This window comes from Hyperolius riggenbachi, chromosome 7 (assembly GCF_040937935.1).
Source record: "Hyperolius riggenbachi isolate aHypRig1 chromosome 7, aHypRig1.pri, whole genome shotgun sequence".
Taxonomy (NCBI): Eukaryota; Metazoa; Chordata; class Amphibia; order Anura; family Hyperoliidae; genus Hyperolius; species Hyperolius riggenbachi.
The window spans coordinates 8,677,771-8,700,488 of NC_090652.1; the positions used below are offsets into that span (position 1 = coordinate 8,677,771).

At 47.4% G+C, this 22,718-nt stretch overlaps 1 protein-coding gene across 2 annotated transcripts in view; it reads left to right on the forward strand.

Moving 5' to 3' along the window:
• Nucleotides 1-21,524, forward strand: part of PEMT (phosphatidylethanolamine N-methyltransferase) — a 312,808-nt gene extending 291,284 nt beyond the window's left edge. Inside the window, exons 6-8 of one of the 2 annotated variants that reach the window (XM_068246420.1) lie at nt 6,554-6,628; nt 9,134-9,191; nt 20,529-21,524. In XM_068246420.1, the coding sequence (XP_068102521.1) occupies nt 6,554-6,628; nt 9,134-9,191; nt 20,529-20,612 (217 nt within the window). In that variant the 3' untranslated portion in view covers nt 20,613-21,524. The remainder of the gene's footprint in view (nt 1-6,553; nt 6,629-9,133; nt 9,192-20,528) is intronic. The other variant, XM_068246421.1, reaches the window with a different exon arrangement.
• Nucleotides 21,525-22,718: the final 1,194 nt, after the last annotated feature.

Below are 22,718 nucleotides of genomic sequence, written 5' to 3' on the forward strand. Positions count from 1 at the left end.
GATGATGTTGTAGGTCTTTGGTGTTGGTCTGTGGGTTGACTCTGACTGTTCTCACCACTTGTCACTTCTCTTTATCCGAGATTATTCTAGGTCTGCCACTTCGTGCCTTAACTTGAACTGAGCCTGTCGTCTTCCATTTCCTCAATATGTTCCTAACTGTGGAAACAGACAGCTGAAATCTGAGACAGCTTTCTGTATCCTTCCCCTAAACCATGATGGTGAACAATCTGTCTTCAGGTCATTTGAGAGTTGTTTTGAGACCCCCATGTTGCTACTCTTTAGAGAAAATTAACTGCTCTCTGACCGCGTCACCCCTAGGACCGCCTAACGACGATCAGCGAAAGGTCCTTGGGGCTCGCAGTGCAGGAGATTACCTTCACTGCTTCATGTCTCTGGAGAGTAATCCCTAATTTCTGTGTGTGTGTGACGCTGTCACGGCATGCATGAGGTTTTGGACCACTGCCCAGCCACACACAGCTTTGGCTTATATACTGACTGCAATTTTTGCTTGCTATGCTGGAAGCTGATGAACTTAACACTATAAATACTGCTTCATGTACCTGATCTCTCCGTGAATAGGATTATGAACATTGTTCCCCCTAAAGATTAATTGAGTGTGGTTGTGTGGTGCGAATGTTGGGGGCTAGCCGGTCGGCTTAGACATCAGGCTAATGTACACTTTTTTTAATCTTTCTAATGAATTTAATAAAGTTATGATATTTTATAACAAATTGTGTGTATCGATTGACACACACCTCTCCCGTACCGATCCTACCTCATTTGATTAAAATGCGTGCGCATCTCCTGTTGGTAGGCGGAGTGGACCTCTGCCTTCAGTCTCCAAGTGGCGATCTCCACTCGGGAGATCTGCAGCAGTGCTGTACTGGGGACAGCCGTGTGACGCGACTGTCCCCATGGGACACTAGAGAGCGATCGGCTCTCCTAGGCAGAAGCCTATGACAGCCAATCGCCATGATTGGCCAGCTGCGGGGAGAGAGGGAGGGACAAAAAAAGAAAACAAAAATAGGTATATTTATTAAATAATAAATAACAAAAATATTTATTAAGAAAAAAAATAAACACAGGGGGAGTAAGGGGGGGGGGGGGATCACTTGTGTGCTGTGTTGTGCGGCCCTGCAGCTTGGCCTTAAAGCTCCAGTGTCCTATTTTTTAAAAAAAATGGTCTGGTCTTTAGGGGGGTTTAACACTGTGGTCCTCAAGAGGTTAAAAGAGGAGGGAAACTTAAAATTGACACCCTTAAATACTCTTTCTCATAATTTGATTCACCTGTGTATGTAGGTCAGGGGTCACTGAGCTTACCAAGCCAATTTGAGTTCCAGTAATTAGTTCTGAAGGTTTTGGAATCAATAAAATGACAAATGTATGCACCTGCCTAATTTTGTTTAAACAATTATTGCTCACTTTCTGTAAATCCAATAAACTTCATTTCACTTCTCAAATACCACTGTGTGTGTGCCCAAACTTTCGCAGCCCACTGTATGTACCCCTTTCAAAACCCTGTACTCGCCAAATACCCCCTAGCATAGTAAACCTTATCACAAGTACCCCTTGACAAATGTATACTTAATCGTAGTACATGACAATTGGTTCTGAACAATTTCCAAGCATTTACTATTGCTTTTAATTAGCTAAAATACTAATTTAGTGTTGTTTAAATAAGATTTATAATTTTCTAAAACTCTACATTTGTTATTCTTGGTTATATCAAGCCTGAGTACCCCCTGGAAACATCAGACGTACCCCCTGGGGTACATGTACCGCATGTTGAGAGAACCTAGGTGACAGTGGATCAGCATATCTGGTAATAACCGTGCAGGATATGCAGTGATTGACATCTTATCAGTTGTGTGAACAATAGAAAGTAACTTTTTTTAGGTTGTTCAACTTGTTTCACAACAAAAGTCTGTCACCCGAAAGTGACATAAAGGTTAGTATTGGGCACAGGAGAGGGAGGAAGGTTAGCCTTGGGCACAGGAGAGGGAGGAAAGTTAGCGTTGGGCACAGGAGAGGGAGGAAGGTTAGCGTTGGGCACAGGAGAGGGAGGAAAGTTAGCGTTGGGCACAGGAGAGGGAGGAAGGTTAGCATTGGGCACAGCAGAGGGAGCAAGGTTAGCGTTGGGCACAGGAGAGGGCAGAAGGTTAGCATTGGGCACAGGAGAGGGAGGAAGGTTGGCACAGGAGAGGGAGGAAGGTTAGCCTTGGGCACAGGAGAGGGAGGAAGGTTAGCGTTGGGCACAGGAGAGGGAGGAAGGTTAGCGTTGGGCACAGGAGAGGGAGGAAGGTTAGCGTTGGGCACGAGGGAGGAAGGTTAGCGTTGGGCACAGGAGAGGAAGCAAGGTTAGCGTTGGGCACAGGAGAGGAAGCAAGGTGGGCGCAGGAGAGGGAGGAAGGTTAGCATTGGGTACAGGAAAGGGAGGAAAGTTAGCGTTGGGCACAGGAAAGGGAGGAAAGTTAGCGTTGGGCACAGGAGAGAGAGGAAGGTTAGCGTTGGGCACAGGAGAGGGAGGAAGGTTAGCCTTGGGCACAGGAGAGGGAGGAAGGTTAGCGTTGGGCACAGGAGAGGGAGGAAGGTTAGCGTTGGGCACAGGAGAGGGAGGAAGGTTAGCGTTGGGCACAGGAAAGGGAGGAAAGTTAGCGTTGGGCACAGGAGAGGGAGGAAAGTTAGCGTTGGGCACAGGAGAGGGAGGAAAGTTAGCGTTGGGCACAGGAGAGGGAGGAAGGTTAGCGTTGGGCACAGGAGAGGACAGAAGGTTAGCATTGGGCACAGTAGAGGGAGGAAGGTTAGCATTGGGCACAGCAGAGGGAGCAAGGTTAGCGTTGGGCACAGGAGAGGGCAGAAGGTTAGCATTGGGCACAGGAGAGGGAGCAAGGTGACAGGAGAAGAGAGGAAGGTTAGCCTTGGGCACAGGAGAGGGAGGAAGGTTGGTACAGGAGAGGGAGGAAGGTTGGCACAGGAGAGGGAGGAAGGTTGGTATGGGGCACAGGAGAGGGCGGAAGGTTAGAGTTGGGCACAGGAGACGGAGCAAGGTGGGCACAGAAGAGGGAGGAAGGTTAGTGTTGGGCACAGGAGAGGGAGGAAGGTTAGCCTTGGTCACAGGAGAGGGAGGAAGGTTAGCCTTGGGCACAGGAGAGGGAGGAAGGTTAGCATTGGGTGCAGGAGAGTGAGGAAGGTTAGCGTTGGGCACAGGAGAGGGAGGAAGGTGAGAGTTAGGCACAGGAGAGGGAGGAAGGTTAGCATTGGGCACAGGAGAGGGAGGAAGGTTAGCGTTGGGCACAGGAGAGGGAGGAAGGTTAGCGTTGGGCACAGGAGAGGGAGGAAGGTTAGCGTTGGGCACAGGATTGGGAGAAAAGTTAGCGTTGGGCACAGGAGAGGGAGGAAGGTTAGCGTTGGGCACAGGAGAGGGAGGAAGGTTAGCGTTGGGCACAGGAGAGGGAGGAAGGTTAGCGTTGGGCACAGGAGAGGGAGGAAGGTTAGCCTTGGGCACAGAAGAGGGAGGAAGGTTAGCGTTGGGCACAGGAGAGGGAGGAAGGTTAGCGTTGGGCACAGGAGAGGGAGGAAGGTTAGCGTTGGGCACAGGAGAGGGAGGAAGGTTCGCGTTGGGCACAGGAGAGGGAGGAAGGTTAGCCTTGGGCACAGAAGAGGGAGGAAGGTTAGCGTTGGGCACAGGAGAGGGAGGAAGGTTAGCGTTGGGCACAGGAGAGGGAGGAAGGTTAGCGTTGGGCACAGGAGAGGGAGGAAGGTTAGCCTTGGGCACAGAAGAGGGAGGAAGGTTAGCGTTGGGCACAGAAGAGGAAGGAAGGTTAGCGTTGGGCACAGTAGAGGGAGGAAGGTTAGCGTTGGGAGCAGGAGATCTTATTCGCCACGGATATCCTTTAAAAAACATTTTTTCTTTGAATTTTTGTTTAAAATTAGTGTTCTGAAAAACTAGAAGATCTTTTAAAAATTAAAAAAAAAATCACTTGTTCCCATTTTTGTGCCGTTTGTATTGGTGGGTCATTGGTAAGTCAGGTGTTCCTACGTCGGGGGCTGCCTGTTTTGTTTGGTACGGAATACAGTGAAAGGTTTGGTAAGAAGGGGGAGGTTGGCATCTTCCTCGGTGGTTGGGACAATATTAAGCTTAAAACACAACCCTGATAACCGGATAAAGAATTACGTATTGCCTCTTTCTCTACCTCATATACATATACAGAAATCCTATACATTTAAAACTTTTCCAGCTGCAATCCTGTCACATTAAAAGGCTCTATTTATAGAGCACTTATGCGTTTCGTCATCAGTATTTATTATGCATGATGCCACAATGGGAGATTGTAATTGCATTAGATTGGATGTGGTGTGCGGGGGCCTCGAGTGCTCTTCATAGGACGTGACTTTGTCTGCGTCGCACAGAGCCGAAGGTAATACATACTGCCACAGTTATACGGAGCGCAGTATCACCACAGACGGGTCCAGGCAGGCAGCAGAGTGCGCTCCAGAATACTGGATGTGCGTTACAGTCAGATCACCGACCAGGTGGTCTCAGCGCCCGGCGCCAAAACCAGGCGCCCCATGGCAGCAATGATATGCTGCACTGGGCATGTAAGTAATTTGGGGCTCCGGCGAATTAAGCCTCCCTCCGAGGGTGAATAGTATTTAACACCACCGGGGAGATTAGCGGCAGCAGGGCAAGTCGTCACTCGGCTCTCCCTTGTGCCCAACTCACCCACAGCGTACTAATACGTACACCGAAATAATGCTCGGAACATACTCAAAATGGGAAACTGGTAGCAGTGGGGTACCGCAAGGGTCAGTACTTGGTCCAATTCTGTTCAATTTATTTATTGATGATTTAGTAGACGGAATGCAGAGTATTGTAGCCATCTTTGTAGATGATCCAAAATGATGCAGAATTATCAACACTAAGATGGACAGTGACATATTACAGGATAAACTTGATGAACTGATGTCTTTTTTTTTTCAACCAAACTGACTATGTAATACCCTTCTTTACCATGCCTGCTGACCAGTAGTCCCTTTCCACCATGCCTGCTGACTAATGGCCCCTCTCCACCATGCCTGCCGACTAATGGCCCCTCCCCACCATGCCTGCTGACTAGTAGCCCCTCTCCACCATGCCCGCTGACCAATAACCCCTCCCCACCATGCCTGCTGACTAAAGGCCCCTCTCCAGCATGCCCGCTGACCAATAACCCCTCTCTACCATGCCCGCTGAAAAGTAGCCTCTCTCCTCCATGTCTGCTGACCAATAACCCCCCTCCACCATGCCCGCCGACTAATAACCCCTCTCCAGCATGCCAACCAACTAATAGCCCCTCTCCACCATGTCTGCTGACCAATAACCCCCTCCACCATGCCCGCCAACTAATAACCCCTCTCCACCATGCCCGCTGACCAGTAGCTCCTCTCCACCATTCCCGCCGACCTATAACCCCTCTCCAGCATGCCCACCAACTAATAGCCCCTCTCCACCATACCTGCTGACCAATGGCCCCTCTCCACCATGCCTGCTGACCAATAACAACTCTCCATCGTGCCTGCTGACCTGTAGCTCCTCTCCACCATGCCTGCTGACCTGTAGCTCCTCTCCACCATGCCTGCTGACCAATAACCTCGCTCCACCATGCCCGCTGACTAATAACCCCTCTCCACCATGTCTGCTGACTAATAACCCCTCTCCACCATGCCTGCTGACCAGTAGCTCCTCTCCATCATGCCTGCTGACCAGTAGCTCCTCTCCACCATGCCTGCTGACCAATAACCTCGCTCCATCATGCCCACTGACCAGTAGCCCCTCTCCACCATGTCTGCTGACTAATAACCCCTCTCCACCATGCCTGCTGACCAATAACCCCTCCCCACCATGCCTGCTGACTAATAACCCCTCTCCACCATGTCTGCTGACTAATAACCCCTCTCCACCATGCCTGCTGACCAGTAACCTCGCTCCACCATGCTTGCTGACTAATAACCCCTCTCCACTATGCCTGCTGACCAATAACCTCGCTCCACCATGCCCGCTGACTAATAACCCCTCTCCACCATGTCTGCTGACTAATAACCCCTCTCCACCATGCCTGCTGACCAGTAGCTCCTCTCCATCATGCCTGCTGACCAGTAGCTCCTCTCCACCATGCCTGCTGACCAATAACCTCGCTCCATTATGCCCACTGACCAGTAGCCCCTCTCCACCATGTCTGCTGACTAATAACCCCTCTCCACCATGCCTGCTGACCAATAACCCCTCCCCACCATGCCTGCTGACTAATAACCCCTCTCCACCATGTCTGCTGACTAATAACCCCTCTCCACCATGCCTGCTGACCAGTAACCTCGCTCCACCATGCCTGCTGACCAATAACCCCTCTCCACCATGCCTGCTGACCAGTATCCCCTCTCCACCACTCCCACTGACCAGTATCTCCTCTCCACCATGCCTGCTGACCAATACCCCCCCCCCCCTTCCACCATGCCCACCAACTAATAGCTCCTCACCACCATGCCCGCTGACATGTATTTTTTTCTTTCATTTCAGGAACTCCAGTCCGGCCGGACTCCTCCTCACGGCCGCGGTCGCCGTTTGCTACAAAGTCGCCATTTCCTTTGAAGGGTGAGTGTCCTCCAATAATTTTCTCCGTAAAAACCAAATGTGAATGGTAAGCAGTCCAAAGAGCCATTTTTACTTTTTGAAGGCTTGAAGCCCACTGGAGCGTTTTCAGCTGCGATTTGTGATTTCTATGAATCACCAGCGATTACAAAAGCACCAAGCTAATGAAAGCTTATGGCAGCGATTCCACAGGAGCGATTTGCTGAAATCCTAATCATGTTCCCGGCAGCATTTTCAGAGCGATTTCATTCAGGGAATAAAACGGTACTAGGAGAAGAAACACAGAGACAACGGGAGCTCAAATTGTGCAGTATGTCACAGATGAATGGGTAGGTATAGGTGTTCAAAAAAGGGAATACTCACAAAGGTGGTTGCACACGGGGCAACCGACCACTTAAAGCAGGTGGAGTGTCTTATACCTGACTCCACTCAGGTATGCCAGCAATCCTGGAGGCGGTCGCTCTCTTGGTAAAGAACCTCATGCACTCTAATACTGTGAGGTGGTGTGGGGTTCCACCTCAGGTTAGGTGTATAGGACTCCCCTCACCAACCCGTGGGGGGGGGGGGGGGGGGAGGAGTATAACACAGAAGGTGGTAAGTGGAACACGTGGAAAACGATTTCACGAAAACGTGTTGCCAAAAATAGAGGCGCTCAGTCCAAATAAAGTGCCTACAGATATCAAAGTAAAAAAAAAAAAAGAGTCGCTCAGTGCTCCATAAAATTTGCATCAACATACATACGTATGTATGTTGATGCAAATTTTATGGCGCACTGAGCGACTCTTTTTTTGACTTTGATATCTGTAGGCACTTTATTTGGCCTGAGGAAGTTGGTAAGATTCCACGAAACATGTTGCCTGTGCTTGTTAATAAATATTTTCTTCTCTGAGTTGTCTTCTATGAGGTAAGCCACCTCAAGCTTTAGTTTTAAGTGTGTTTTTAAACCTTTTACACTTTATTGGGTGCCTCTTTATCCCCTTCTAATTCATGGAATGCTCTTAGACTAAAGAGGCAAAATCGCTCTCACAATTGGTATGGCTTTGAGAGTGTTTTGCAATCGCAAGTGGGTGCCAGGCCTGAAGCTCAAATCTTAAAGAGACTCCGTAACAAAAATTGCATCCTGTTTTTTATCATCCTACAAGTTCCAAAAGCTATTCTAATGTGTTCTGGCTTACTGCAGCACTTTATACTATCACTGTCTCTGTAATAAATCAATGTATCTTTCCCTTGTCAGACTTGTCAGCCTGTGTCTGGAAGGCTGCCAAGTTCTTCAGTGTTGTGGTTCTGCTATGAACTCCCCCTTCCAGGCCCCTCTATGCACACTGCCTGTGTATTAGATTAGAGCAGCTTCTCTCTTCTCTCTTATCTTTTACAAGCTGGATAAATCGTCCTCTGAGCTGGCTGGGCTTTCACATACTGAGGAAATTCAGACAAGGACAAAGCTGTTTGCAGGAGAAAAAAGAGCAGCCTGAAACTTCAGTGCATGAGAGATGCAGGGGAAAAGGAAGGGTGTATACAGCCTGCTTGTGTATGGATGTATTTTCTATGTGTGGACATACTGTACATCAACCTACTTCCTGTTTTGGTGGCCATTTTGTTTGTTTATAAACAAACTTTTTAAAACTGTTTTTAACCACTTTTAATGCGGCGAGGAGCGACGAAATTGTGACAGAGGGTAATAGGAGATGTCCCCTAACGCACTGGTATGTTTACTTTTGAGCGATTTTAACAATACAGATTCTCTTTAAAGAAAAAAATAAGTCTACTTACCCGGGGCTTCCTCCCGCCCCTGGCAGCCGATATTTTCCCTCGCCGCAGCTTCCATCCTGTGGGCCGGGGTCCCCTCCGTTGCAGATGCCGGCTGGCATCTACTGCACATGAATGAACACGCCACTCATGTTTGCGCTCATGTGGCTTGGAGCGCCTGCGCAGAACGCTCCCGACCACGTGAGCACGATCACGAGCGGCGCAGCCGCAGAAGATGCCGACCTGGTGATCTGCAACGGAGCGGACACCTGTTGGGAGCTCTCACAGGCATCAGCCTATATGAGGCGATCATCTTTTGGGGCAATCGAGGGGACAGCTCAGTGACAGAGCTGTCCCCGTACAGCGCTGCCGGAGATCGCAGCGCTGTATATGTAAATAACGGCTGTTATCAGCCGCGACTAACAGGCTGTACACGGAGCTCCGCTCTGTATCACGGCAGGGAACGATCGCGCATGCATGCGTTCCCTGCAAATCCCCGCCCACCGCTCTTGACACCTATCGGCATTAGTCAGTCGGGAAGAGGTTAATTTCCCCCTGGGTGCGGCTTAGGGCCTGTACACCCTGCTGTGTTTGCGCTGCATTTTTAAATCGCAAGGTGTTTTGAAAAATTATGAAAATCGTGATGACCTGTACACACTGGTGCGATGCGTTTTAGAAAAACGCAATTGCAGTGACTGCTGCACTTTTTAAGCACTGCGTATGAAAAACACATTTCATGCATTTTCATTGCTTTATTTTTAGGTACACAATCAGGAAACCAGGAAAAGATAGCCTCAGCAAAGAAATCGCAAGTAGAAATGTAATTAAACGCAATCACATCACACTGCGTTTGCGATTTTCATTGTGTACAGGCCCGTATTGTCCGTATAGCTTCATATATACTAAATAGTACAGTACGTTTCCTCTGTTAGGCCAACTGATTACTACAGCTGCAATGTATAGTGTTTACCCTATTAGGGACCAGGGAGTGTATTCACTAAATATTGGTAAAAGTCATTTTACCAGGCACTATGCAAATGACGTGTATGTCTGTGTGTGTGCACGCTGTTTTCAGGGAATTCTTACACAGGGAACACCCTTATCTTTCAGTTTTCTGCGCGCATTTTTCTGCATGCGTTTTCTGCACACCAAGTGTGTTTCTATACAGGAAACCGCACGCGTTTTTTCACAGGAGCGGATGTCATTGACCTGATCGCACAAATGATTTTTTGCTAGAAATTGGACTGATATTAGTAACCTTTAGGCCTCTTGCACACTGCATGCATTTCCGATTCAGATTCCGCTTTTTAATCAGTTTTTACATCCGATTCAGATTCCGATTTGCAGTGTGCAGGGAGCAAACTGCAAATCTGAATCTGAATCGGATGTAAAAACTGATTAAAAAGCGGAATCTGAATCGGAATCACTTGCAGTGTGCAAGAGGCCGTGGCTACACACGATACAATAAAATGATCCGATTTTACAGCAATGCGATAAAAACCATTGGATTTTCTGAAAAATCGAAAGCTTTTTTTTTTATTCCAGCAAGAAATCTAATCAGATTTTACATTTTTATTCGATAAAAGTCGATCGGGAGTGCTGGATTTTTCTGATCGATTTTTATGAAATTGAATGGTGAAGGGGTAGATTGTCAGTTGCCTTTTATATACTTCCATGCAATTTCAGTTTTCAATAATTTTTTTCATAATTGTGTAAAAATTTAACACAAGTGTGTGGTACATTGGTCAGATTTTTTTAAATGTTACAATCAGTCAGAAAAATTGCTTGCGATTTTTGAATTGAAAAGATATTTTAAAAATTGTATGGTGTGCTTTCACGCTGAACGCTAGCAATTGCGATTCAGCAAAGTAACAAATTTCCCCTGCGTTTGCGATCGCGATTTTGCTATGCTATTCACTGCATAGCAAAATTGCGGCAATAATCACTCCGCGGCACGTTTGCAATTAAGTAAAAAACGAATTACGGTAGTGGAAATGACCTACCGCGATTCCTATGTTAAAAAGCAAACCGTAGCGATTTGAAAGTCACTGGCGGTTTGCGATTTTGCGATTCAGCAATTGCAAACGATGTAGTGGAAAAGGGCCCTTAGACAGATTTATCATTCAAACCAACTGGTTCTTTTTTATTATCATTAGTATACCTTCATATTAACACTTGAAAATGAGAAATAGATCAACTTAAAGTGGATCCGAGGTGAACTTTTACTCATTGCATAATTGTGTTCCTTTCCTGTTGTTTATAGGGCATTCCTTAAGCCAAATACTTTTTTGTTTTTGTTTTAATACTCTAATTCCCTATAAACTAAATAAGCCACGCCCACAGGTTTTCAGAGAGCCTTGGCAGTAGCAAGGGCTCATGGGAGCTCAGTCTGGGCAGGGGGAGGAGGAGGTGTTACTAGCCATTGATTTCAGAGGCAAAGGGGAGGAGGGAGAAGGAGAGGGGATTAGGCTGATGGCTCAAGATACAGATAAGCCTGCCTCTGTGTAATGTTTACAAACAACATGGCTGCTGTCATTGTATCACAGGAAGAAATAATCATATTCTATTGAAGCTGTTTGCAGGTAGAGTTGCTGTGTAAACCATCTAAACTTTAGATACGATATATAGACAAGTTACTTGTTATAGTTAGTTTTTCATCTCGGATCCACTTTGAGGGCTCGTTCCCACTATCGCGAATCTGCATGCGTCCAACGCATGCAGATCCGCACATGTAATGCAAGTGGATGGGCCTGTTTCCACTGTAGCGTTGTTGAGGTGCGTTTTTTTTCAGCGTGAAAAAAACGCACAAAAGAGCCAACGATTTCGCCTGCGTCGGGAATCCGTGCGAATCGCCGCTAATGTATTTAATAGTAAAAACGCATGCGTTTGTTACATGCGTTTTTACCCGCGATTTCGCGTGCAATTTCGCACCTTTTTCAATTTTATTTAGCCCTGGCAGTGTCATGGTTAATTTCGCATGGCACCCTGCCATGCGAAATCGCATGCGAAATCGCGGGTAAAAACGCATGCGGAAACTCATCCGCATGCGTTTTTACAAGCGTCGGAATGCGGCCGAAATCGCGTCGCAACAGTGGGAACGAGCCCTAAAGGGATGGGAAGTCAGTAACAAATGAGAAAGAAACAGGGATAGAGGTGTTTGGTTCCCAAAGAGGGACTGTCCCTCCACAAGAGGGTCAGTCAGGTGCTATGCTGCAGGCAGCTTTAACCCTTGCGCAGGCGTGGGGGGCAGAATCTGGTTGCTATGGACTACGCCAACACATCTGACTCAGAGAATGCGTATATAGCCGCCTCCCCAGCCTGTGAAATGCGTAAGCCGTATATATTTGGGTGACCTGCATCAGCTGAAGTGAACCTGTCCTTTCTCCCCCCGTGAGTTTCTAATTGGAAGAAGTGAGAAAACTTGACGTACACAGGTTGTGATGGCTACTGGTTATTGGGGTGTGGGCGGCGGTACCGTATGTGTGAACGTTGTTGCTATTTCAGTGTATAGAAAGGGATGCATAGTAGATGGGAGCAGCAGAAGATACTACGCAACAGGCTAATAAAAGCAATTGTTTAATCTCAGTACAGATCATTATATGAAGCATCTAGTTACAGCGGTTGTGCTGTTGCTATAGCAGAGGGATCTGCAGGCAGATACGCCAACTAAATGATTGCATTTACTCATTTACTCAAGGGAATTGTAAAGGAATACTCCAGCGAAAAAGCAAGCAGTTAAAATCTGACAGAACCGGCGGGTTTTGGACTAGTCCATTTCCTCTTGGGGTATTCTCAGAGGTTTTTTTTTTTTTGTTTTTAAAAGTATTTCCTAAACGGCAGTTGCTAAGTCTAACTGCCAAAATAGTGTGTGAGTGAATGGGAAGGCTGGCTGGTATCTTACTATCTTGGCAGTTAAACTGGCGTTCAGGTCATATTTTTTTGAAAACAAATAAATCTCCCATGAGGAGATGGACCAATCTAGGGATCTGCAAACTTGGCTCTCCAGCTGTTAAGGGACAAGTCCCCCAATGCATTGCAGGAGTCTGACAGTCACAGTCATGATTCAAAAAGCCAAATGCATTGTGGGACTTGTAGTTCCTTAACAGCTGGATAGCCAAGTTTGCAGGTCACTGGACTAGTCCAAAACTTGTCGGTTCTGCCAGATTTTAACTGCTTACTTTTTTTTGGGGGGGGGGGGGCTGGAGTGATGCTTTAAAGAAACTTTTTAAAAAAAAAAAACCCTCTGGGGGATACTTACCTCAGGAAGGGGTAACTTCAGGGTCTCAATGAGGCTTCCCTGTCCTCTGTAGCTTGGGGGAATCCAGGGCTGGCTCCCCCGAAATCTCCTCCACAAGGCTTGACAAGTTCTGCGCCTGCGCGTAAATATTTACCCACCGCGATCCCGCGCAGGCGCAGTTGCGGTTCTTCCTTCAGGTAAGGCGGAAATAACCGAACCTGATCGTATCCGCTCTACTGCGCAGGCGTATTGGACTTGCCCCAGCGCAGTAGAGCGGATACGATCAGGATCGGCTATTTCCACCTTACCCGAAGGAAGAACCGCGCCTGCGCAGGATCACGGTGGGTAAATATTTACCTCGCTGCTGTTCAGGGGGGAGGGGCTCTATGACGCAGTCGCGTGTGCGCCGCCTGTCTTCGGGAGGCCTCGGCTCCCGCAGACTTCCGAAGTCCCCTCGGCGGGGGATGTGAATGGGGGAGCCAGCGCAGCACGGAGGGTACCGGGAGAGGAGAGGGAAGGCTCATTAGGACCGAGCCTTCCCTCTCCTTAGGTGAGTATCTGACTTTTTTTTATTTAATAATCGATTCCCATTAGCTTTAAGGCAAATAAAAAAAAGGAGTTTAACTTACCTGTGGCTTCTTGCAGCCCCCTGGAGTCGTCCTGTGTCCATGACATCCTCCTGATCCCCTCCGGCCCGCAGCGGTGACCCCCCGCAATGCTGACCGGCCACGCCCCTCCGCTGCAGTCCACAGGAGCACAATCAGGGTGCGCGCATGCGCAGTAGTTGACGACTGACGTTGACCGGCCAGCTTTGCAGAGGTCGCTGCTGTTGGCCGGAGGGAGTCAGACCAACATCATGGGCACAGGATGACTCCAGGGGGCGGCCAGAAGCCACCAGTAATGGAAAATATACATCATCAAACTTGGTTATAGAAAAGAAAAATATTGAATAGAACATTAGTAGCAAAGAAAAGAGTCTCATATTTTTATTTTCAGCTTTTTTTTATAACATTTCTTCAATCTTTCACAGTTGCAGTTTTAAAGCCACGCTCTGACCCTCTGAACTTTCCTGCTGTAAAACCTTATATCATGCTGTATTCCTGGCTGTATAAGTGCTCCAGAAAACAGGACTGTCTCTGACCCAAGTTGGGTCGGAGAGCTCAGAGAAGCTCTTTTGCATAACAGCTGAAGGTTTTTTAACTCTTCCTGTACTGGAAAACAGTAAGACTCTTTTCTGTGCTACTAAAGTTCTATTTCTTAGCTGTACTACACATACAATTCATTATTTCATAATTTTATTTTGCTTTAGGTTTCGGTTAAATCTTCCACAAGGACCAGCAGGCTTAAAGGGTAACCGCGACTAAGAATTTAACCTCACCCCAATCAGTAGCTGATACCCATTTTACATGAGAAATGTATTCCTTTTCACAAACAGACCATCAGGGGGCACTGTATGACTGATATTGTAGTGAAACTCTGAGGACCGTGGTACTCCTGGCAGTTTCCTGTCTGTGAACCTCGTTGCATTGTGGGAAATAGCTGTTTACAGATGTTTCCAACTGCCAAAAATGAAGCACTTTTTTATTACATTATTTTCACTGGAGTTCCTCTTTATATACTCCTCTGACATTATAAACTTCTTTTATTAGAAAAAAAACATTTACTCGGAATCCAGAATAATACAGTTGAGATACATCCAAGGAACACTTCCAGGACCCAGATAGCCATCAAACATTTTCTGGCTTGAAGATGGGCTTCTCACATAAAACAGCGCTAGGCCGGTGTCTGTCATCATAAAATTGGGGCTTTTCTGATCATGCGGAACTGAGCCTTTGATGGACTTTGATCATCTTTAATGGTTATCTGGTTGCTGGACTCATTCCCTGGATTTATCACAATTTTATTATACTGGATTCCGATGAAATGTTTTTATGATAAATGAAGTTTGTGATCTCAGAAGGATATTTGGGTGTGCTGGCGCTTGTGGAAGATGCCTTTATAAATGTTAACATGACTGGGCCGTTATCGTGTACCAGAGGCGTCTGTTAACCTCCCTGGCGTTTAATTTCCCTGCGATTTTTGTACCATAAGTGATGCAATTTTTTTTAAAGTGTTTCTTTATATTGGAAGCATTTCGCAAGTTGCGGACTGGTAAGCTGTTCACAAGCATGCCTAAAATATAAGAAAAGCACTACTATTTATAAAAATGTAACAAACAATTATTTATTTATTACTTTGTTTGCTGCTATGGGCAGTAGTGCTACCCATAGATTTTTTTATTTTATTTTTTTACTTAGAATTTTTAAAATTGGATCTAATACAGTTATTTGTATTAAATCCAATATAAAAAAATTGAATTTGCCGCCTGATGTGATGACGGTGCTTGCGCCCGGCAGGCAGCGTCATCAGAGGGACACGCCGTGGGACATGTGACCACAGAGAGACGGGAAGTGGCGAAGGAGGAAGAGGAGATTGCTGCCGGGGATTAACCCTCCTGGCGGTTTGCTAAAAAATCGCCAGGGGGCAGCAAATCTTTTTTTTTTTAATTTTTTTTTTGTTTTTTCATGTAGCGAGACAAAGTCTCGCTACATGATAGCCACTGCTCAGCGGCATCCCCCCAGCCCCTCCGATCGCCTCCGGCGATCAGGATATCCCGTTCAAAGAACGGGATCTCCTGGAGGGCTTCCCCCGTCGCCATGGCGACGGGGCGGGATGACGTCACCGACGTCATCGACGTCGTGACGTCAAAGGGGATTCCGATCCACCCCATAGAGCTGCCTGGCACTGATTGGCCAGGCAGCGCACGGGGTCTGGGGGGGGGGGGGCGGCTGCGGCGCTACGGATAGCGGCGGATTGGCGGGTAGCGGCGGCGATCGGGCACTGCACGCAGCTAGCAAAGTGCTAGCAAATTATGCAAATCGGCCCAGCGAGGCCTAAGCGGTGCCTTCCGGCGGCATAGCCCGAGCTCAGCTCGGGCTTACCGCCAGGAAGGTTAAAGAGACTCTGAAGTCTCGTAAAAATCCAGTTTCTATTTTGAAAATGTGTTTAACATTACTGTCCTACCTAAACCGCCGCATCCCCGCAATCTAACTAAATACCCCAAACTCCCCGGGGGGCAATCCGGGCAGCGCTTCCGTGAGAGGCAGAGCTAGGAGCCACAGCTCTGCCTCTACACGCGTCTATCAGCGTGTATCTCCGCCTCTCCCCGCCCCTCTGTCTTCCTTCACTGAGAGGGGCGGGGAGAGGCGGAGATCCACCGCTGATAGACGGGCATGGAGGCAGAGCTGTGGCTCATAGCTCTGCCTCCTACAGCAGCAAAATCCACGACCAAGAAAGACGTGGATTTTGTGGGGAGAGGAAGGTGAGAGTTAGGGGGGGGGATTTAGTTTGATTACAGCGGCGGGGATGCGGCGGTTTAGGTAGAGCAATAATGTTAAACACATTTTTTAAATAAAAACATGGTTTTTAGGAGAATTCAGTGTCTCTTTAAGGAGAAGACTGTAATACGCGCGCAGGGAAGCCACCGCGAGGTGCCGGTGAGGGATCCCGCACACCAGCGATGCCACAGGTGAGTATTTGTAATTACTGGACGAGTCTGACTCGTCCTTACCAATTCTAACAAATTTGTTTTAGGACGAGTCTGTCTCATACAAAACGCTAGAGAGGTAAGTAAATACTTACCTAAGGAGAGGGAAGCCTCAGGATCCACAATGCCACTACCCCCCCTCCCTGCTGCTTGCGGAGACCCTCCTTAACATTGGAGCCGCGCTCCTCTTTATGGCCACGCTGCACCCATGTGAGCGCAATCAGTGCAGTAACACTGAGCCGTTCATGCAGGAGTGTCTCCTGCTTACTGCGCAGTCATGGCCGCTCTCAGGCAGGCGCAGTACCGGCGTGCTCATTCCTAATGAGGAGTGCGACACCGATGTGTTTACAGACCAGCCCTTGTCGTTAATCTTCAGGGGGTCTGCACTGGGCAGTGGGGGGTCTGGAGGATGGCGTGGGAAGTCTCTATAGCAGTGATGGCGGACCTTTCAGAGGCCAAGTGCCCAAACTGCGACTTAAAAGCCACTTATTTATCACTGTGTGCCAACACGGCAATTTATACTGAATACGGTGGTTATAGTTAAAGAGACTCTGTACTAAAAAAAAAAACCTGGGGGGGGGGGATACTTACCTCGGGAGGGGGAAGCCTCAGGGTCCCAATGAGGCTTCCCCGTCCATTGTAGATTCAGGGGATTCCAGCGCTGGCTCCCTCGACAAAGGCAGACAAGAGGGCGCAGGCGCGGGCTATATTTACCTACCAAGCAGGCGCACTAGCGGCTCTTTGTTTGGGTAAAGCGGAAATAGCCAAACCCGGTTGTATCCGCTCCACTGCGCAGGAGCAAAGGACTTGCGCCTGCACAGTACAGCAGACACGATCAGGTTCGGCTATTTCCGCCATAACCTGAACCAATACCCCACATATGAAATGCAGCAATTACCCCACGTATGAAATGCAGAAATTTGTTCGGGTTAGGCGGAAATAGCCAAACCTGATTGTATCCACTCCACTGCGCAGGAGCAAAGGACTTGTGCCTGCACAGTACAGCAGATACGATCAGGTTCGGCTATTTCCGCCTTAACTCGAACCAAGAGCTGGTAATGCGCCTGTGCAGGATCGCGGTAGGTAAATAATGACCTCACCGATGTCCGGGGAGACACACTGCTGGATTGTTAGGATCCAGAGGCTTCCCCCTCCCGAGGCAAGTATCCCCAGAGGGTTTTTTTTCAGTACAGATTTTCTTTAAGAAAAAAACAACTCCTGCATTAAAGGGCACTCTACATTTAAAATGCAGCGATTACCCCCACATATGAAATGCAGAAAATACCAGTTACTTTAGAAATATAAGTTAACTGTCAGGAGTTGAATAGGGAGATATCAATGCACAGTGAGGCGGCAGGTGAAAATGTAGTGCTCTTTAACCTGGTTGCGTCACTGTGCTGTAATATACTGGAGGTTTTTTTGGTAGAGAGGGGGGGGAATTATTTTAATAGTAAAAAAAAAAAAAAAGAGAACCCAACCCTGCAATGTAGTTGCGGCCAGCAGTGTGTGCCCACAGAGAGGGCTTGGAGTGCTGTAAGATCTGGCGGGCTTCCTTTCTTAGGTAAGTATTTATTTTTTTACTTTGTGACACCTTCGGTACACTTTAAGGATTAGACTGCGATACGAGTAAAGTAACCGCAGAGCTGTGAAATTTCCACCAGTAAGATCCAGGCCATGGTAATCCAGCAGGTGTCCTGTCCGGGCCGCACCTGGTAATACAGGAAACGGCTGGCACATTAGCAGAAGGCAGCAATTGCCATCCGGGCGTGCTAAGTGCCACACTGTGCACTCGGCACGTCCAGCTCATTATGGCCATCGGCGATGGCAGCCAGGCAAGCAGAATGCCAGGCTCATGTCTCCCGGGCCTTGTCAGGTAACAGCTAATGAGGGATAATGACTCATCCACCTGTGCTCGCCGAGGGCCGGGTACTGTCCTCGCAAGTCCTCAGTCATGCTGCTGGATCGCCAGCGCCGGGCCCAGCCCCGGCTGTTTACCAACAAAAGCACACCGGCCAGCTGTCCATTAACCGCACAGCATCCATTAAAATGTAATTCAGGTTAAGCATTACCACTTAATACATGTACTAATTAACTCTCTTGACCTTCGGTCACCCCTGCGAGATTGATGTGTCTGCACCTCTCTAGGAAAACACTTCACGCATCGCGGCCGGTCGTTTCGCTAAAATCCTGCAGGACTTGTAGCGTTGGGACACTTAAGCTTCTTTCACAGCAGGACATTGTGGTTTAATGCGATAAAGTCGCAACGCAAATTACAACGCAAAGCCCAAAAAAAGTCTCACTTAATGCCCCGTTACAGTTGCTTAGAGTAGAGCAATACAGGCAATGAAAAGTATGTTTCCAAGTCATTACTGAGCATGTGCAAACAGTCCACCGCAGCTAATAACGTGTATAACGCATTATTATTCTTGAATGTAAACTTACAATTAGGTTGAATGACTTTCCTACAACCCACCACACACCATTCAATGTCTGACAAAATTGATCTGATTTTTCAAATCTTTCTGATTGATTTTAAATTTAAAAAGTCAATTTCGATCTAATTCGATCGATCAAAAAAAAAATTCTCTAAAATTTTTTTTTAGCACAATCGATCGTTTACTCGAATTGGGGTAAAATCAAACAGAAAAATTGTAACGTGTGGCCACCATAAGACCACGATCACACTTATTTGAAAACACAAATTATTTGCGATGTTCTGAAACCGCTGCACTTCTAATGTATTTCAATGGCGAAACAAATCTTATGCGTTCGTGTGCGATTTGCTATTTTTTGCTTTATAAATTCGGACAGCAGGTCTGCATTATTTTATGATTTGTGATTCATGCTTGAGGCTCCTATAAGGCAGGGATGACCTCTGCTCCCACATCTGTCCCTGTGATTTCAGGGTTTTCAGCATTCTGCATTTGCGATCATGATTCGATGCCATCGCATTTGTTGTGCTTTATAATACTTCTTTCCGCATCTGGATTTTCTGCAGACAAAATTAAACGGGGCCTTCATGTACGGTTTCTTTTTGCAACGGATATACGAATTGCATATGATGCAGAAGATGGGAATAACATTTCTGCATCTCAAATGCCAAATTTTGTATGCAAATCCTAACATTTACATAACAAACAACAACAAACAAACACAGAACATTTATATTGCGCTTTTCTCCTGGCGGACTCAAAGCGCCACAGCTGCAGGTCCATAGGACGCGCTCTATAGACAGTAGCAGTGTTAGGGAGACTTGCCCAAGGTCTCCTACTGAATAGGTGCCCAAGATCTCCTACTGAATAGGTACTGGCTTACTGAATAGGCAGAGCCGAGAGTTGAACCCTGGTCTCCTGTGTCAGAGGCAGAGCCCTTAACCATTACACTATCCAGCCACATAAATAAGGACAATAGTCACTCCGCTCCCCCCCCCCCCCCCCCCCAAAAAAAGCACATGCTCAGCACGCTATTCTGGAAAACTCACAGGAAATAGAGGGGAGAAACAGGAAGTTATAGCTTAAAAAAACAGGAAATCTCTCACTGCAATTTTTTTGAGCTCTCAACGCAAAGGACAATTGTCAAAATCCCCCAACATCTCAAACACCGATTTGTGTGCGGAAAATCGCATGCAGAATATGCAATAACAAGTGTGACTGACCCCCAACAGTTTTTTGTGGCTTAAAAAACTCACGCAAGTAAATCAAGGTTGGAGTCCACCCCCACCCGCCCATAAGACACAACTCCACGGCTGCGCTTGAGACCAGAGTTTCAGCAGGCAGAATGCAGCAGCTCTCTAAAAACAGTGCCTAGTTCCCAGCCTGAAGTAGATGAGGAGGCGGTCTGTTGACTGCACACAAAGTCCCTTGCTAGATGGCATTATTTGTAGCAGGAATCCAGTATGAGCACAGGCAAGAAGTAACCGCTTTATCTGGAAAGCAAGTTCCTCACATTGTGGACACAGGTTTGTTTTAATGTCAAATTGCATCTGACGTGTCCTCCTGATGTTGCTTTATAGGCAGACAGCTTAGTATGAAGTGGGGCTCTAGGCAAGCAACAACTTTGGGCCCACCCTTTATGACCACCTGAGCTTTTTTGGTAAGATGTGTTGAGGGCTAGCATAAAGTAGGGCCCCTAGACTCTCTCCAGGACTTAGACACCTGCCTAAGTTGCCTTGTGGATGATCCGGCTTTGTTTATAGTGACTTGTTGTCATTTACTTTATTAACGTGTATTTAATTTAACTGCAGATTAATAAATTCTCTCACCTATTTGTTAAAGCTTATTACTCATTTTATGTAGGTCAGTGATGATTCCTTCATTCTGCTGCTTCCTTTTCAGGCCATTCACAGAGGAAATATACCGGAACAAAGAGAAACTGAAGAAGAAATGACCGATCGGCACGCGAAACCCCCGAAATCATAAAGGGGGGCACCCTGATTGCCGGGATTATCCAGGAAATCTTCACACTTTACAATAAACACTTACAGATAAGCCATGCATGGTAAACTGGACCTGAACTCAGAACTTCCTCTCTGCTGTACAAAAATAAGCAGCAGCATAATAACCTTTAAACAAAAACATGTCTTTGTTACAGCTGATACAAATCCTGCAATAAATCTGCAGTGTGTCTATTTCCTGCTTTCATGGAAGCAGACATAGGGTTATCAACCTGTGTTTACCAATTAGGTCTCTGCAGAGTGGTTGCCTTGGAAGTAATCCTGGTTTGTGAGGACAGCCAGGCAACTGGTATTGTTCAAAAGGTAACATCCATATCCCTCTCAGTTAAGGTTCCCTTTATAGGACTACTGTAGGGGGGGAGAGTTGAACTTACCTGGGACTTCTAATGGTCCCCCGCAGATATCCTGTGCCTGGCAGCCACTCACCGATGCTCCGGTCCTCGACTCCAGTTCACTTCTGCAATTTCTAACTTTAAAGTCGGAAAGCCACTGCGCCTGGGCAGCCATGTCCTCGCTCCCGCTGACGTCACCAGGCGCGTATTGCACAGACTGTACTGGGCCTGTACAGTACACTCCTGGTGGCATTAGCGGGAGCAAGGGTGCAGCTACGCAGGTACAGTGGTTTTCCCACTAGTTAAGAACGATTTTCTCCTTTGCTCTGTTTTTATAAGTGGTTTCAGTTATACGGGGTGTTTATCTCATGTGCATAGTCTTATTTATCGATCACTCGAGCAATACGCTGATCAATGCTTGATATTGGCTCAAAGCCGTCTGTGTGGGAGTAACATGACCAAATGCATTTGTTTTGTCACAAATATTCTGTTGAGAGTTCTGTACAAAAAAGTATTTTAGCAGTGTAATAAACAGTTATAAAGTACCTGTCGCTGGTGGCATATGTGCGTCTGTCAACTGTCATCCATGTCATCCCGGTTCCTAAAAACTGAATGTCAGTAAATCTAAAGTTGTATAAAAATCAGGAGATACAAAGGTGACTGGCCCTCGTAGATTACTGGATATTCAGCAGTTGGATTAGTGGACAGATTAGACTGTTCTCACCACCAAGTAGATAATACATCCAGGGTTCAAGAAGAAAAGTAGGTCTGGCACCAGTCTGCTGCTTCAGTGAAAGTTGTAATCCAACAGGTACAGTAAGGTTTACATTAGAGTACAGAAAGATGGACTGACAGCCGTTTTGCAGGTCTCCCTGCTTCGTCCAAGGCCTCTGACGAAGCAGGGAGACCTGCAAAATGGCTGTCAGGCCGTCTTTCTGTACTCTTTAATGTAAACCTTACTGTACCTGTTGAAATAAAATTTTCACTGAAGCAGCAGACTGGTGCCAGACCTACTTTTCTTCTTGAACCCTACATCTAAAGTTGTGATGTTACCGTCTTCTCACTCTGCTCCTCCACCTGTAGCTACCATCAATGTAGTAAAGACCCCAATAATCTCTGCTGCTAATGCCTGCTGACTATGGAGAACCTCTCGAAGACCACACGGCGCACGCGCCAACGCCCTCTCGCGCCCAATTACACGCATGCGCAGTATGGAGCCGCCTGTCTGCAGGAGGACTCGGCTCCCGAAGACTGCCGAAGTCCCCCGCGGTGGGGGATTTGAACGTAGGAGCTGCCGTCTGAATGAGAGCACCGGGAGTTGACCAATCCAACCGGTCAATCGCCTATATACTGGGTACCATATACAGTACAGCATCAGCATCTGTTCGCACACGGCATCAGTATATGTTTTTTTTATTTGCTGTGCGTTACAAGAGGGGTAGTCTTAGGCCCGGTTCACATTAGCGGTGGCTATCCGGAATAGCCGTGCCGGAGCCGCACCGCATGCTGGCCGGACGAAACGGACGCACGGCATAGCAATGTAAGTCTATGCCAGGGTTCACATGTGTCCGTTTCGTCCGGAGCCGGACCGGATCCGGACTCCGGTGTCCGTTCCAACATGCGCTATTTTTTGGTCCGGCTCCTCCGGCAGCCGTATCCGGGGCGGAGCCGGACTGCACCATCCGGCCAATGGAAACCAATGAGAACCGGAGAGCGCACAACACACTGGCAAAAAATCC